The sequence below is a fragment of the Momordica charantia genome (genome assembly GCF_013281855.1).
Source record: "Momordica charantia cultivar OHB3-1 chromosome 5 unlocalized genomic scaffold, Mcharantia_2.0 BLBB01000005.1, whole genome shotgun sequence".
Taxonomy (NCBI): Eukaryota; Viridiplantae; Streptophyta; class Magnoliopsida; order Cucurbitales; family Cucurbitaceae; genus Momordica; species Momordica charantia.
Genome location: NW_028275163.1, coordinates 18,302,300 through 18,320,765, shown reverse-complemented (window position 1 = coordinate 18,320,765; position 18,466 = coordinate 18,302,300). Strand labels below are relative to the sequence as shown.

Genomic DNA, 18,466 nt, shown 5'->3' with positions numbered 1-18,466 from the left:
GATTATACCCTAAGTAGGCATCCATGAAGCTTAGGAGCTCGAGCCCTACTATCGTGTCGACCAACTGATCAATCCGTGGGAGAGGGAAGCTATCTTTTGGACATGCTTTGTTTAAGTTAATAAAGTCTACGCACATCCTCCATTTTCCGTTTGATTTTTTTACTAACACTGCATTCGAGAGCCACCTAGGGTAATTAACTTCCTTAATATATTCAGCTTTAATAAGTTTTTGGACTTCTCCTACAATGACTGTGCTTCTTTCAGCATTTACAGGGCATCTTTTTTGTTTCACAGGTCGCACGGAAAGGCTTACATTAAGGCGGTGAACCATGATGTTCGGGTCAATCCCAGGCATGTCCTCGTGCGACTAGGCGAAGACGTCGGTGTTGCTTTTTAGGAACTGGATGAATTCTTCTCTCTCGGCAGCCCCCCAACTTGGTGCCAATGCTCGCACTGATTTGGACCGAGGAGTGGGACAAGCTTCAAGTCTTCCGCGGGCTCTCCGCTACTTTACTCATCAATTGGCTTATCTGCCTAGAGCTCGGGGGCCCAAGTGATTGGGTTGCAAGTGGGTTTGAGGGCTATAGTGTAGCATTCCCTCGAAGTCTTTTGCTCGCCTCGTATTGTCCCTACTCCCTTAGGAGTTGGATATTTCGTTGCAACCACCACAAATTCTGCCATCTTCAAGATTTGGTGTTTCCCTTCCCCTAAAGTTATAAGCAGTTCTATGAATCCTTCAGGTTTGACTGACTCGCCTGCAAAACTGACCAGCGGCGTAGGGCTGGGCCTCAGTTGGCTTCGCTCCCATCCCAGAGCGATGTAAGTAGAAAAAGATAAAATGTTAGCCGAGGTGCCCCCCTCGACCAGTATCCGTTTGACTAAGACATGATCAATCTGGGCTACTATGAGTAGGACGTCGTTGTGAGGGTTTTGCAGGCCCTTCGTGTCTTCATCCAAGAATGTGATCTGGTAAGGGACGAGCTGGGTGAAACTAGCGCACGCTTCGTGGCAAGCTTCTCAGGCCAGAGCCTTGCGTTTGTTTCCAGTCTGACCTCCGCTCGGTCCTCCAAAGATCATGTTGATCACAGCAAGTCGATCTGCGCGCTTGGAGGGAGATCGCGTCCTCTCTCTTTCTGTCCTTTCTCCTCTCGAGCCATCTCCTCCACTTCCTCCTCCATTGGGAACTCGTCCCACATGCTTCTTGAAATATCCCTTCTGGGTGAGACCCTCAATCTGCCTCTTCAGATCGTAACAGTCAGAGGTGTCATGGTCGTGGTTCTTGCGCTTCTCAAGGCTTCGATGCATGGGGTTGGGCTCGATGAGTAAGTCGAGCTTTGAGTCTTATATGTTAGAAGTATTTCTGCCACTAGAATGTTCAAGGGTGTGAAACAATCGTACCGTTCAGGTCGGTTGTGCTTCTAATCTTACTTCTGCCGGGAGTCACGATCGAATTGTCGCTGGCACTACGACGACCTCCTAGAGTTGTCCCAACTTCTTCTTTCACGCATGGGACTGACTCTTTGCGAGTCTTCCCACAACTAGATGAGCTCACTGGCTTGCATTAACTTCCGAGCTCGCTCGATTTGGCCTTGATGGTGAACTTTGGCTTCTTGGCGAGCCACCATTTTAGCTATTCGTGGCACACCTCTAAGGCAAACGCCGAGCAGGCGAATTCCTCATTGCACGAGATCGGAATTTGCACGTCGAGGAACCTCCTCACATAATCCCCCAAGCTTTCCCTGGTCTTTTGCCTTATCGTAAGCAAGTATTGAGCATAATGCTGGGTTTCCTGCTGAGCTGCAAATTGGGCTACAAAGGCCTTGCTAAGCTGCCTCCAGGAAGAAATGGAGTGGGACAGTAGTTGCCGGTACCATTTCCTCACGGAGCCTTGCTGGGTAACCGAGAATGCCCTGCACTTCATTGCATCGGGGTAGGCGTTAAAGTTCATTAATGACTCATAAGTTTCAACGTGATCTACCGAGTTGGCTGATCCGTCGTACTTGTCAAAGCTCGAGAGCTTTACCTTGGACGAGATCGAGGCGGTCAATATAGCCTGAGTGAAGGGCGGTTCGTCAGGCTTCTCGTTATCTGAGATCGGCTTCCCCTAGACCTTTCAGAGGTTGTTCTTGAGCTCCTTCCGAAGTTGCTCAAACTACTACAGTAGGTCCTCGTTGTTAACCAACTCCGACCTTGTTGAGATGTCGTCTTTCTTTGCATAATACTTCTGGTCCAGGACCTGGCGGAGGTCTTGCCCGTTCAGTGAGGAGAGACGAGCGCGCATGTCCTCTTGCTCCAAGGGACGGTCGTTTCCTTCAAGATGAGCTTTGACGGGTTTGGTCCAATCGACTTATCTTGGTCAGCCCTGATTGCCTTCGCTTTCCCTCTTCTGGGATCGCCAAAGACTTCGAGCTTAGGGAGTGGTACCCCCGCGGTCTGTAACGCCTCAGCCTGGGCCGCGACCTGGGCCCTCATGGCGTTCATTTCATCTTGCGGGTCAAACACTACCTTGACCTGGAGGCGAGATTTCGACCTCTAAAAGTCTGCCCGGGTTTTTGGCTTCCGACCGATTAGTGGTTTGGAAGCGCAAGGCCGAGCTTTCGGGTCGTTTAAATGGTGGTTGCTTGTCGTTTGGGAACCTTTCGATGACTAGATGTTGAGCGATTTGATTATTTGGACGTGACAGCGTTCCCACAAACAACGCCAACTGTTGATGCAAAAATTTGCCAAGGCACGGATCACGACCTAGGAGGTCGGCTGGCAACACTTAGAACGATTCTCGGGGTACCTACAAGGAGGGAAGGCACTCTAACACCCAAATTAGTATATCATCCGAGCTCAACAGATCAACGTCGGATAGATTTCATCCCTGAGTTGGTGATGGAGGGTGTATTTATAGCAGTTGGTTCGACCAAAGAATGAGAACAGGATTAAAAGAGACTTGGTCGACTTAGCTACGTTGGGCGTCGGCTCAGTACTGGAAAAACCGACACCGAGGTAATGAATGTTGGCTTTATCAACCAAAGCTACGTATGATTTTTACCCTCCAATCAAGATGCGCCACTTGTGTACCTAAAAATCACCCAACAACCCTTTTTTAAGTATATGACGATACTAGACACAAATTTGAAGGTTAAAGGATAAATTTGTAATTTACACAACTTAATATCAAAATATATAAGTATATATAAACTAGTGTGTGTGTATATATATCAACAACCATCACTGCTCCCCTAACTACTCTACATAAATCACTTGTGATTTTTTTAGTACAATAAATGTAATGATATGTATTGACCATCGTCAACCTTTAGGAAAAGAGTAAGATGTCTTAACCGCATGTTGGTACTTTTTAGTGATTTTAATTTTTCTCAAAGTCACTTTTATATTTATATGATTAAATATCATTATTTTTCAAAGCAAGTGATTTTAGCCATATTAAAATTACTCCCAAACATGTCTTAATATATGTTACCACTTAAAGAATATAGATAACTTTTTACAAAAACAAAAAACCAGGAAGCAAGCAAGACATTTTCTTTCTTTATTTTAGGGTTTCAGCCAAAATAGGGAGCTTTTTATGTTACGACAATTTCAAGAAAATTTAAAAACAAGCAATTAACTTGTTTGTAGCATTGTGTTAGACTTTCATCAATATATACTGTTGGTTCAACATCGGACATTAAAGTCAATATTTCTATAGTATCTGAAAAGCAATTAACAAAATATCGAAAATATCAACAAAATATCATTAATATAGACATAACATTAATACTAATAAATTTTAATTTATTTTTTTAAAAAAATGAAATGTTTATTCGTTATTTTAAATATTTATTGTAAATTTTTTAGTTAATTAATTTATAATTTTTCTAAAGATATTTATCGACCTTGATATTTCATCAATATTTTTATCCAGATTTCTATAAATTTGAGATTTTGACCTCTCATGAGAATCATAGTATCTTTGATGATTTGCAAACTAAAGAGGTAGGTTGGTTCTTTAGAGAAAATTTTAAAATAAAATAAAAAGAAACAGAAACATATTTTACTTTTGGGTTTCAGCGGAAAATAGTGAGACAAAAGAATAGTTTTATCTAAAAAATTAAAAGGTAGGGATAGTTAAAAATTCGGAAATTTACAGGTGCAGTTGGTTGGTGAGTAAGAAATATTTAATGAAAAACGGGCTTTCTATTCCATATTTTCAATGTTTTTTAAATATATGTTTGATAATAGATTTGAAAATTGAATCCAAAAAATTTTCAGATGATTTAAAATTTAGGTAGTTACCAGCTAAATATTTAGTTCAGTCTAAAATAATATTAATTAATTTATTAGTGTATATATTATAAATGGGTAAAATTATTAGTTTATAATGTTATATAATTTATAATATATTACATTTTACCTGTTTTAATTTTGACAAAAATAAAATGAGTTTATAACATGAAATAATATATTTATCAAAGTTTTTATCTCTTTCTTTTAATGTAATTCTACATTTTAAAGTTTCAAATTCAAATTTTGAAAACACTAAAAATATAAAAAGAAAGGTTGTTTTTAGAATTTCTACTGTTTATATCAAAGAATCCGAAAACAGTTTCCAAAAACATATCGGTCAAATAAATATTGTTTTGTAAATATGATCATTTTCAAAAAGAAAAAAAAATTGCATCTATTTAGACATTTTTACGTAATTTTCTTTTTATCCTCGTATAGCGCTCATGTACGTTTATCATTCTATTAGTAATAGACTATATCACTAATTGACAAACTATATCAATAATCTATCAAAAATCTATCAAAGATATAATATATTGTTTCAAGGCTAGTTATTTCGTGAGTGGATTTGGACTGGATTTCTTCTCTTTTTTTTCCTTTTTTGTTTGGTTATATTTGTAAATCTGTAATATTGTTTACTACATTTTGAATTAATTGGACTTTTTTTACCACATGCAAGCACCTCTAAAATTCTCAATGTTACATTTGATTTTAGACTTTCTTAATTAAATAGTAAACACATTTTATGCTTGAAAATTGGGCAAAAAGGTTGGCTACAAGAATCGATTGGTGTCCATGAACTTCATAAATTCTTTGGCCCACCCATATTTAATTGTGCTCTCTCGTAATCCAATTCATCATTAATCGAAATTAATTGTTCATTAACATCAACACTATTTAACCTTTCCTCACTAAATAAATTTAGCTCAAATACCTTTTTTAAATTAATTAATCAAACTCTTCAATCAATTAATTTTGTCATTTTAACACCTTAAACAAAGTTATATAAGTTTTGTTCACAGTGTTCAGTATAGATTCTCTTTAAGTAACATTACTGAATTATCTTACTACAAGAATATCTATAACATCCATAATAAGAGCTTGAATGGAAAAATAAATAAATAAATAAATATGGAATCAAACATACAAAATTTTCCAGAATGTGTTTTTCAAATCAGTGATACATATCTCCACAGTATTAAATTAAATACATATAAAAAGTGGTGCTTAAAAGATGGTATATTGAGCCATTATACCATTTTTGTTGTTTCTCAACAACACATTAGACACTTCTGTAAATATTCTAATTTTTAGACATTTCTAAAATATGGTAACATGGAAAGGGTAGTTATGTCATTAGGCATTTCTTTTGATAATCCATTTGAATGGTGCAGACTTATTTACTTGGAGAGGGAAGCTCAATAATCAGCCAAAACTCTCATTCATTCAGCCTTCTTTTGAACACTGTCTTCCTTCTGAAGCATAGTAGATTGATCCTTAAGTCCTGCCATTGAAATGTTAAATTGTTAAAGTGAAAGCAATAAATACTTCGAAGCAAGACGAAAGAAGGTTTAAATTCTACTTTAGTTCTTAAACTTTCGTGTTTATTTCTTCTTGATCCTTTTGTATTCAGATAAGTATTTGAATCTACATGTAGTGGGTCAGATTTCGAACGTTCATGTTCTTGTTAAATGATTAGTAAAAGAATCAATGACGATGACTAATAGTTTTTGTACCAAATTAAAGAATTTCATGCAGTACATTTGGAAATTAGGAGGTTAAAACAAAACATTAAAAAGTTTAAACACCTAGCAAAAAAGTCATGAACATAAATAGGATTAAACAAAAAAGAACTATCAGACACATGTATATGCATGGATGCATGTACTTCACATGCCAACCAAAGGGTTCTTCAACAAAGTTGAACTTGTTTACTAATCTGCAAATGGGATGAAAATTAACCAAGGATGTAGAGACCTCCAATACCTCCTCTCTTCTTTTTTTCTTTTTTTTTTTTTTCTCTTTATCTCCAACCTTGTAAACACCTCTTGACCTGCCCTCACTAATCTTCAGGTCAGCTTCTCTAATTCCAAAGCTAGAACTTTAGAGAGAATATCCAAACATTTGAAACCCTAGCATCCTAGTGACAATATTTACAACAAAAGGAGGGTGTTGTTCAATAAGAGGTCTTTTTCTAGGAATGTAAGTTATAAATGGTGAGTTTTTTAATCTGTGGTTTAATGTGTGAGCACAAGTTTGAGGGATAACCTGTTGAAGAGAACATTTGTACAACAGCCGAGAAGTTTAGACAATTGCCCAAAATTTCTTTCTACAGATCAGCACAGAGTCTGTGTTCTTTTCTTTAGTTTGCAGCGTCCGCATTTCGACGTCCCACAGATATTTTGGAGCGAGTTCTTGTATTCTTGATGTTATCGAAGGCTCGTCTCTAATGATTATGTATCCCTGTAAATGAACATTAACTCTAAGTCCTTATCCAAAGGCAACTTGAAGCATAAATCAGCAACAGTAGAAGATATTAGTCTGCCAATAAGCAGATTAATGTTCTCAGTTTCTGAAAATTAACAATAAAGCAATAGATCCTCATTATAAAGCAGTCTGCCAACAACAAGATAATGCCCAGAAATCTTGCAAATCACAAAGAAGGAAAGACAAGGCACACCGACATGGTGACATTATTTTCTTAAAAAATGGGTGACATTATTTTCTTAAAAAATCTAACACCCATACATGGTAGGGACACATTTATTAGAATATACTTTTCTAAAGTATACATTATTTCCATACTTGATTCTCATGCTAAAATTTTGTTTTATTTTATGACATTTTTAAATATTGGAGATAATATGAAAGAAGTAATGATATATGCAATATTTTAACAAGTTGGAGGAACTAGTTACTTATTTTTAGTGATAAATAGCTTGAATCAAAATTTTCAAAGAGATTCAAATCAATTTATCATTTTTCTAAATGATTTCACATTTCAACAAAAAATCAAATTTAAAGTCAATAATACTGATGCAATTTTAAGCCTAAAATTAAGTTTCATGCATTTCACTCACATATTTATTATTTTTGTCCTATATCTTTATTCATGTCCATATTTTATAAATACTTTAGTTCATGGGTTCAATAATTGTTTGTCAATGTGTTCATTGTGCTTAACAAGTGATTGACGTCAGGCTCATTCAGTTTGTTCAACTAGTGTCAAACACATGTTTATTACAGTTAACAACTGTTGGACTTGGACATGTGTCCAACAAATTTCGTCACAGACAAGTTACCCAAATTTAAGTATTTGTGCTACATAGCAATCTTATTTAGTTCAGCAATATTATTTCAAGGGTATTTTCGTGATGTTCTTGTTCTTTCTCATTTATCTTTTTTTCTCGATGAGAATCATGTGTCTAAAAATTGTTCCATATTTCTCATTCATATTTATAAGAAACGTTCTTATCCAAATTTTAAAAATAAAAAACCTAGCTAAAGATTTGGTTTTTTGCTTTTCCCTTCCTATTTCCAAATTCTTAAAATCAGTGTTATTGAGGCGCACCCGAGTGCTCGCCTCTCAGAAATTGTTCCATATTTCTCATTCATATTTATAAGAAACGTTCCTATCCAAATTTTAAAAATAAAAAACCTAGCTAAAGATTTGGTTTTTTGCTTTTCTCTTCCTATTTCCAAATTCTTAAAACCAGTGTTATTGAGGCGCACCCGGGTGCTCGCATCAGGCGAGAGGCGAGGCCAGTGTTTTAAAAAGCTCGAGGCGCACTAAAGCGCAATAGACCTCTGGAGCTTAAACTCAAGGTGCAAAAAAAAGCGCAGGCTTTTTTTCGCGAGGCGCACTATATATAAAGATAAATAAAAATATATATACACACATATATAACATATAAAGGCCAAATAATATTCAAAGTTCAAACATTATAAAGAGAAAAAAAGAGAGAGAAGAGGTTGAGAAATGACAGAGATGGAAAGCTTTTGTGTGGAGGTTTTGTTATAGAAAAATATTTCCTTCCATGTGAAGGAAGAGAGAGAAATCACATAATATTAAAGGGATTCACGTAAATGGAGGAAGAGAAAATTGAAAAGCTTTTTCTATAGTTTTACAGAAGCGCCTGAAGCGCAGCGCTTTGCGCTTCGAGGGCTTCAAGGGAGGCGCACGCTTAAGGCGACCCTCCTTCATTTCGCCTTGCCTTTTCAAGGCGAGGCGCAAGCATTGCACCTAGCGCCTAGGCCTGGGCGAGGCGATTTCGTCCAGGTGCGCTGCTCAATCGGGCGCTCGCCTCAATGCGCCTCGGCACGCCTTTGTGCGCCTCTCGCCTCAGGTCAGGCGACAACATGTGTTTATTGTGCTTAACAAGTGATTGACGTCAGGCTCATTCAGTTTGTCCAACTAGTGTCAAACACATGTTTATTACACTTAACAAGTGTTGGACATGTGTCCAACAAGTGTCGAAGTATGACAGGCACATTACCCAAATTTAAGTATTTGTGCTACATAGCAATCTTATTTAGTTCAGCAATATTATTTCAAGGGTATTTTCGTTATGTTCTTGTTCTTTCTCATTTATCTTTTTTTTCTCGATGAGAATCATGTGTCCAGAAATTGTTCCATACTTCTCATTCATATTTATAAGAAACATTCCTATCCAAATTTTAAAAATAAAAAACCTAGCTAAAGATTTGGCTTTTTGCTTTTACCTTCCTATTTCCAAATTCTTAAAAGTTAAAACATAGTTAGAAGTATTATTTTATCATTTTTTTAACTAATAAAATGCATAGTAAATATTAAAAAAAAAATTAAAAGACAATAATTACCAAACATATTTCTAATAAAAGAAATAGTAATAAGAAAAATTACCACATACGTTTCCGTCTTTATTTCTTAAAATTGAAAACAGAAAAAAAAAACGAGAAACAGTATATACCGAAACAAACAGATTCCCAACTTCCAATCAAAATTTTGACCATGCTAAATGCATCGAGGCAAGAGAAAACACATCCCAGCAAGAAATGTTCGCAATGTTCATTACCAGAAGAATGCATTAAAATAATATTTGCAAGTATTCTTTCCATTTTTTTATTCATGTGAAAAAATACAGGAGTCAAATAAATTACCTGAGGTCGTACAATACGGTCCATTTCCAGCATTATATCCTCCAGCAAGCAACCTTCTTCACCACTTTTATATTGAGAAAAAAGATGGTAGACATGCAACAAATCATATGTGCGTGGATAAGTTGAAAATGGTTCGCACCTGTGTTACACCAGATATTTGAAAATCAAACTTTCATTGAGACAAATGAAAGAAAACAACTGGGTAATACAAAAAAGAAAACGTAACAAAAGGGACACTGAAAATTACTAAAAAGGGCCGTAGCTAAAGTGAATGAGAATATGAGATAAAGGGTAGAAATAAAAATACTTAAAGACATCAACACCAACACCTAAAGAAAAGCACGGAACCTAGTCCTGGCTCACACCTCCCCAATAAAGTTGCACGAGGTAGGAAAAAAGTTGCACGCCTATAGCTCTGCTAATATTTTGGAGGTATTTAGAAGGAAATAACTTACCAATCATGAAATGCGCCAATCAGACCTCGGTTGTATATAGCAGAGAGTGTATTTTGCATCTTTATAGGAACTACATTCATAACCCAAACTGGAAAATTTCTGAATGCCACTGCAAAGCCACCATACAGAGCATTCATGTCCATGACATTTCGAATATCTGTTTTACTGACATTCATCAATTTCCAGTACATGTTGACTTGATCTTTCCAAAAAATGGTATCCGAATCAAATTCCTCTTGACTAACATCTGTAAGTGAACACAGAAATCAGTGTCATATTACACAGCAATTAGATTTATAGGTAAGAAAAAGTAGTCCTAACTTCAAATAATTAAGATACTTCTTGGGAAAGTGAAATAACAAAGTTTCATCTCATACCATTTTTTAGCCCGAGAGTGTTACGCCCGATGAACTAAGGTCTCGTTTACTTATCATCAATAAGAACATAAATAATTGGAAGGAAAATCAGTTGGAATTGAAACGGTAATCCTCCGATGTTGTTTACTTGAAACTAACTAGAATTAGAAATATATTCATGTTATTGCATGAGAAATATGAATGAATAGCCATATTATAATTACCATAATACTCCTGAACGAATAAGCCATATTATAATTACCATAATACTCTTCCAATGCACTAACCATTTTTAAATACATCAACAAAAAAGAAGATGCTAGTAGAATTTTTAATTAGATAAACAATTACTGATAATAAGTTTTAATGTAGTAACGAAATCTATCTTCACAAATTATTTGATATTAACAAGTAATAACTAATTATTATTAAATAATTAACAAACTAGGTAGAAGCATGTAATATTTGTCCAACTAAAAAAGGAAGGAACAAATGATGATAAAGTATTATTAAATATCTGTATTTTGAATTTAACAGTTAAAAATTAAAATTCAATAATAATTAGCCTCTAAATCCCTTGTAGCTTTAATTTTTTTTTAAATCCGTGGGGCAACTGCCTGATTCTACTACATTTGGTTGACAACGTAACTCGTAGGATATTAATCCCAGGTAGGTGGCCACCGTGGTTTGAACTCATTCCCTCTAAGTCTTTTACTATTTATATTGGCCCTCATTGGCCACTTGAGCCATCCCATGATGGTTCCCTTGTAGCTTTAATTAGAGATATATTTAATAAATAAGTAAGTTACCATTCCAAACAGTTTTTAAAAATAAGTTACCATTCCAGACAGTGTTAAAATGAAAACAACTATGAATCATTATTGCTATTAAAATTAAAAAAATAATAATAAAAATAAAAATAAAAAACTAACTAACTAACTATGAACCATTATCAAATTTATTATTCAAAATTCTCTCATGAAAAAACATTAAGAAAATGCACAAATAAGTTATGAAAGTTCTTAAATGTTTTCTTAATTGATTCCGGCTTTTAAATGATAATTGGCTATAAATAATGAACAGTGAGGATGTATTTTGAAAGAAAAGAGTTACCTATTTTCCTGAGACTCTCCGAATATACTGAAAGACGCTCAGGTCTTGGAGGTAACTTCTGAGATTTTGACTGATCAGTTCTTGCATGGATACAGTTTCTTAAAGGTGTTTTCCATGATGGTATAGAATCATCCACAGCATCACATATTTGCACAATTTTACGCTCTGCATTGTCAAGAAGGCATGATTGATTTTCCTGTTTGATCCAGATTGCTGTCTGAATCTTTCTGGCGATGAGCTTCCAGCACATTGCTGTTGTCAGATTTACCAGTTTCTCCCAAATCATTGGGAAATCTTTATCTTTTCTATAAGCAGGGGGTGCCGAATAGACAAAATATCCATTTGGTCGCAGAAGCCTATCAGCTTCTTTGAGTAAAATACCATCTGTAGAGAAGAAATACTAAGTGTAACTTCAATTGCTTCCAAGTATACATCAAAACGTCAACTTGACAAGATTCAGAATGAAGGCATATAACAGCCTTCATCAGAATTTCCTTGTTTTCCATCACATGCATCATGCGGAAAGGAAACAGAACTTATTCAGCTCTAGCAAAGCAAATAAGTTGGAACTTTCTGGAAGTTTGTAATTGTAATCGTGGACATGGATCATGACATCATGGTAACCATTATCTTGCCACAAGATGTTAGAAGTTTTTTTTTTACTATTCCATATTTAAAACGCAAATTCTAAAATACTGATCTTGTGATAAGTATTTACCAAGACGAATTGCAGTCTGTTGCATACCAAACGAAGCAAATCCACTTTTAAGTCTCTTTTGCAACATCTAGACTTAGTCTATCAAAGGTTTCCTTTTCTTGTTTTGTTCCTTTTTTTACCCTTGGCCTCCTATCCGGGCAAGTTTCAGAACTTGACAGGAAGAGAATAGTAAATAAAAGTCTGATAGGCCTCCAATCTGGTTTACCAATACTGGGCAGGGACTCATAAGATGTACTAAGAAATAAGGACTAAGGAGTGACTGAATATATTAATTAGGGAGGTTGTGGGTAGTTAAGGCCTTACAGGAAGTTATGGGCAGTTTGACGAAGTTACAAATAGTTATGGATGGTTAATTACTTTGGTGGGATTTGATCTTATGTATGATGTTGGGTAGTTTTTTTTTCCTTCTTTTTGAGGAATTTAAATGTTGGGGAGTTAGTTAGTTGTGTGTGTGTCATGTATTTAGTGACCATGTAAAGGAAGGGGAATTATATTTGAATGGTATTACACATAGAAAGGGAAATCTTTCAGACCTCTCGCATGTCTGAACTAGGCTGTAATTCATCTCTAGGTCATTTAAGAGGTTACACTAGTGATTATGGCTACCAATTGGCATCAAAAGATTCAAAACAAATTCAAACCTTGGGAATGGATCAAGAATTCAGACAAACATCGCTAAAAAATGTGCAATATAATCAAATAATTGTTTAGAGGACAACAAATATTAATCTTGCCACGATTTCCATAAAATCGCAAGCTATACACTGCAGCAGGGTGGTTTTTTAAAATGATTAGTCATTTTCCTGATATCCAGAATATGAGACCTCAAAGTATGAAAAAGCTACCATAATAAATAATGACACTATTTGTGCTTAAAAAGTACCGAAATACCATTTTCATGCCAATCAACACGACACCTTGAGCAGTGGACCATCTCGAAGGAACTTGTGGGATATGGTAATTGCATTGTCGCCAAGGCAGAAATCATTGCACCAATACCTCTCTCTAAAGCAAACTGAATCTGATTCTCATGTCCATCCTTGGGAGCAAATGACATCGTTTGGATGTCCAAGGGAAGAAGATAAGCTGAGAAACTAGCAACACCACAACCAACATCTAAAACCTGAAATACTCCAGCAGAGCGTAGACTGCCCGTCTCATTTGTCGTCATGTTTCCTAATCTGCACTAGCATAAAATTTGATAAATAAAACAGTTTGGAAAATAGAAGAAATCTGATCATTTATTCAGATTGATCAGAAACTACAAGGAAGCATTTTGAACATCAATTCCCAAACTGAATATTAAAGTAAAGCCGCTGGACAGATAAATATGAGCCAATGATTAAGGGAGCTACAAGCTAGTATGGAAATAAACAAAGGAAAAAAGAAGGAAACTTTTAATCATCCGACAATAAAACCTTTGGATGTACTCGGACGCCCCATGTTTGAAATGAGTACCACCTCCAGGAAACCACCATAGTTGGTTCTTCTCATGCACCCAATTTTGTCCTCCTTTAACTTCAGCGAGGCGTGTATGATTCACATTGCTTCGCCACACATAATCCCGACTGGTTGGCCACCTTACCGGGATCTTGTAGTCTTCTGGTGGAGGTACCAGGCAAAACAAGCGGTTTTCTACTGGAGGACAGTGTCTCTCAAGTTCTTCTTTTCTCGAAATATCCAATGTTGGAAGCAATTCTTTTACATAAGACATGTCGTGGCATGGAATATGCTCATTGTATTTTAATGGGCATACATTCATACCATTCTCTGGAATCGAAAGTGGTACCTCTCTGTAAGTGATTGAAACTTGATTTGGAATTGTAGAAGTGCCTGCAGTGTAAGTGGTAAACTTATGTCAGGGAATTACAAGTTCACAACAAAAACATCAGATCTTTGAAGTTCTCTAGAAACATGAGGCTTTATCACAAGCCCAGAAGGTACCTACACGCTCGTCCAAGAAGGAAAGTTTGTGAAAGATGAAGGATATATACACATTGAGATGTAAAACCTATCTTATAAACAATACAGTGTGGTAGAATTTAGTTGCTTTATATCAAAGCCAGTGATTAGGCCCAAGAAATCTTAATTTCACTAGAATAATCAATGATTCACCCACTAGACTGATTCACGAGGATGTAGTGGATGAAGTTTGAGTTTAGTTCCAAAGTGATTTATATAAGCAGGAAAAAGATAGTGGTAATAATAGTCTTATCTCCATGGATATGATTTGTTTACTAAGTATACCCTTCTAAGTGAGATTTCACTGTCCCAACTGATGGTGGTGGGCCTTCCTTAAAAGAAGGAAATCATAACTAACAGAAACAACTGAGCATGGAAAATGGGAGAAGGAAACATCCCATATACGCTCAGTTTTTTTTCCTTAATCTCCACATTATTTTGAACAATCTAGAAAAGGGAACAACAAAAAAAGAAACCCCCATCTACAAACCCAATCCAGAACGCAGAATTCTTACGAGGAACACGGAACAATACAAGATCTAAACCAAAAGGTAAGCATTAATTACATACAAATATAGAAGTTAAATTAAAAGAAAAGAGAAGTTACTAAAATTGGGTTTTCTTATCTAGAACATAGAGAAACGAAATTACCAAGTGATGACGAAGAAGTGGAATTGGAAGGAAGGTGAGAAACATAAATAGGAACATTGTTGCCGAAGAGAGTGCCAAAATAGAAGGATCCAACCATGAATAACAGAGCGAGCATTATCATCTGCCATGTCTGCAGAGCAAAAGCAGAACCCAGCCCGTGGCCACTCCCCATTGTCTTCCCCACAGAGCTCGGATCTCGAAGTAGAGCTCCACGCTCGAAGCTTCAGAAATTCTTCAAGATTCAAACGGCATTTCCATTTGAGAGATCTCTGGCTACAAATAGATTCGAACGTGAAAGTTAGTAAGAGCCTGGGTGAGATTTGATGAAGCTCACTCTCAGAGATGGATCGAAGATTTCGCTCCTGAAACTTGAAACTCTTTCGCTTTCACGATTCCTCCTTTTTCTGATTGAGAACCTTCTTTTCGTTGTTTTGTTTTTTTTTTTTTTTTTTTTTTTTTTTTTGGATTTTGATTGTCTTTTTCTCTCTCTTTCTTTCTGGATTTTTGGATGATGAAATTGATATTTCAACTTTATATGATAAATCAATTTCGATAATTTTGCTACAAATAGTGTAATGGGAAAAATGAAAATTACAGTATCAGTGATTTCCGTTTACACAAATCAATCAAATCATATTGTCAAAAATAATAATAATAACAATAATCAATCAAATCATATTCATTTGGCATTTTCCCATTCAAGATTGTGACTTATCTTTATAACATACCGTGAACTAAGGCTAAATTGTACTAAATACCCCTGAACTTGTTCAAAATTAATCTTTATCCTTTTAAAATTTTCAATTTACCAATTTTTCAAGGAAATCGTGTTACATGTAAGACAAAAAGATTTTTACATGACTAATGACCCGTAAAACGATAGTTTCATCTGAGTTCAATCGAAACCATGTTCGGAGCCAATATGTAGACTGAATTTGGATAGGTTCGTTGAGCCATATTTAAATCCACGAATTGGACTAACCGTTTTTTGTTGGAAAATTTGAATTAATGGTTCCATCTTATTTTTCTGGATTCAATATCTTTCTACCAACTAGATTTTCTTTTATTTTAAAATAAAGTTTTTTTTTTTTTAAGAAAAAAGCCACTACATCCTATATTTTTCTGGATTCAGTATCTTTCTACCAACTAGATTCTCTTTTATTCTAAAATAAAGTATTTTAGATTTTTTTAATTTAAGATTTATTATTTCAATTTTTTGTTTGATAGTGTTTTTTTTATAGATTTGATTGTACGAGTTTCTATTAACTAAATCTTCAATTTCTTCTAAAACCAGACTCAATATCTTTCAATCAATTGAGTTTTCTTCTATTCTAAATTAAAATTGAAATATTTAACAAATTTTTGTTTCAAATTTTTGTTTGAAAATGTTGGTTTGATTTTTCTATTTATTAAATCTTAATGGACTTGCCAATATATTTTTTTCAATCTTATGTGTGATTTAAGATTTTTTTAAAAAAAACTTTTAATCTTTTATTTGAATTTTCAGTTTCGTACTTATCAATTGTAACTTTTTGTTTTGTTGGTTCGGTGCACTAATTTTATTTTGTTTATTTTCAATATATCATATTTACCATTTATTGTAATATAACTTAATTTACTATTATTGAGGGTAGAACATGAGCAGGACGTGTATCTACCTTCAGTAAATGCAGGACCACATACGGTTACGTACTACAAGCCAGCATTGTCGAGCAAGACACATGTCCGCTCACGAAGAAGTGTTGGACCACAGACGATTACATACCATACGTAAGAGTAGGAGGAGGCGCACATTATTTGTACGAGGGGCACACCCTGCAGTTGCAGGCGACAGGACTATAGGCAAGATTCGAACTATACTTTTTGGATAAAATAAATAAATAAAAAGATAAATAAAAGTTAGAGTGAAAGATAATTGAATGAAAAAATAAGATATAATTTTCGAAGGACAAATAGATTAAGAAGAGAAAAAAAGTTTTAAAAACGAAATTGTAGAGAGAGAAAAGTTCGAAAAAAAAATTTTAGAGGGAGAAATGAGAGTGATCTATTAAAACAAAAAGAAAAAAATAAAAATATTTAAAGATGAAAATTTTTGGAGAGGAATAAATAATAATAAATATTTAAAATATAAAAATTTTAAAAGATAAATTTAGGAAGAAAAAAATTTTAGAGTGAAAAAGATATTTGTTAGAGAATATGAGAAAGAAAAAAAAGTTGAGTATTATAAGAAAAATTGAATTGGTTACCAAACCACATCGTTTTTTAAAAACTAAAAACCAACCACCAAAAACAGAAATCGAAATGGTTTTCAAACAGGTCTAAAAAATTTTAGAAATTTTGTAACTCTTTATCTTCTATAATTATATAAATAGTTTTTTCTTACTCTTTCTCTCAACTTTTTTCTCACAAAGCTCAGCATTCTTTATTATTCAATATGTTTTTCTCTCTTGTGTTTTCTTATATTTTAATTAGATTGTTTGATCTAATGCTAACTTTTAGTTTTTCTTTCAATACAATGTTAATAATTGTAATTTCATATAAAATTTGATTACCTACCATATAGAAGTAATTTATTCAAAAAGATAACAAGATGACATACTTGCATTTCTCTTTTTTTCTTCTTCTATGTGTCATTCTCTTTTCAATGACTCGAATAAAAAATAAAAACAAAGTTTTATTTCCTTTTATGTCTCATATATTTAGGAAAAAAAATATGAAAAATCCATAAATATGTGTTTTTTTTAGAAAAACATATTCAAGTAATCGACAAATATGTGTTAATTTTTTTTATTTTTGCTTGTTGTATTATACTTATGGGAAATTTCAAGTAATCGACACTTCTCAATTTCTTTCAGTCACATCAATCGGTTCAGTGGGTGATGAGAATTATTGAAATGTCGATTTTATGAGGTAAACATGGAAAATACAAAAAATTTAATGAGATAAACATTGAGAGATAAAATAGCACAATTATATTAAAATTTTTTTAACTATTTATTTAATTTTCATGTTTTTATACTTTAAAATAAAATTATGAAATTTCAAGTGCACCGTACGTGTTTCATACTAGTATATTGTAAATTATACAACATTGTAAAATAATAATCATATAAAATGTATTATAAAAGTGTTAATAAGTTAATTAATATTATTTTATATTAAACTAAATATTTAATTGATAACTACTATCGGGATAATTAAACAGAGGAGTCGACATCAACAAAGGGGAGAAAATATTTTTCCCCTTGTCAACAGGTTAATGATATGTCCACAAAAACATCACTTGATTTTTTTTTTTTAATCAAGGCACTTAAAAAACAGAATGAATCCATGAGATTCTCATTTTCAGTTTCTATTCGCCTAACCTTGAATGAATATGTGAATGCTACTGCCGTGCGCCCATGAGATTCTCGATTTCATAATCATTGATTTTTTATATATGGGATTAGTACATTGATGGGCTATGAATTTACACGTCATGTATTAACCTTATTTAAGAGGGTACCTATCACATAAATTACTTAAATACCCTATTGTATCTACAAATTAATTTTTAATTCATTTTAAGATGCAGAATTGATTAATTGGAAGGTTATAATTTAGATCCCATAATTTTAGGTTAATGATACTTTCTAAAACAAATTAAAACACGGAAACATTAAAAACAAAACCCTAAATTCCCCAAAATTGAAATCATAACCTCCCAAAATATCTCTAAATCCCGTTTAAAAATCTCCCAAAAGAAAGAAACAAACATCCATTTTACAGAGGCTTTTGTAAGAAAGAAATTGACA

General features: G+C 34.1%; 1 protein-coding gene across 1 annotated transcript; it reads right to left on the bottom strand.

Annotated features, from left to right (window-relative positions):
- Positions 1 to 5,384: 5,384 nt before the first annotated feature.
- LOC111021707 (putative methyltransferase PMT7) lies at positions 5,385 to 15,126 on the bottom strand. Its single transcript, XM_022298745.2, has 8 exons — positions 14,673 to 15,126; positions 13,478 to 13,892; positions 12,951 to 13,240; positions 11,342 to 11,725; positions 9,873 to 10,119; positions 9,418 to 9,556; positions 6,547 to 6,741; positions 5,385 to 5,782 (listed from the first exon to the last, which is right to left on the bottom strand). Exons 1-7 carry the CDS (start codon positions 14,842 to 14,844, stop codon positions 6,583 to 6,585), a joined length of 1,806 nt encoding a protein of 601 aa, XP_022154437.1. The 5' UTR covers positions 14,845 to 15,126; the 3' UTR covers positions 5,385 to 5,782; positions 6,547 to 6,582.
- Between the last annotated feature and the right edge of the window lie 3,340 nt (positions 15,127 to 18,466).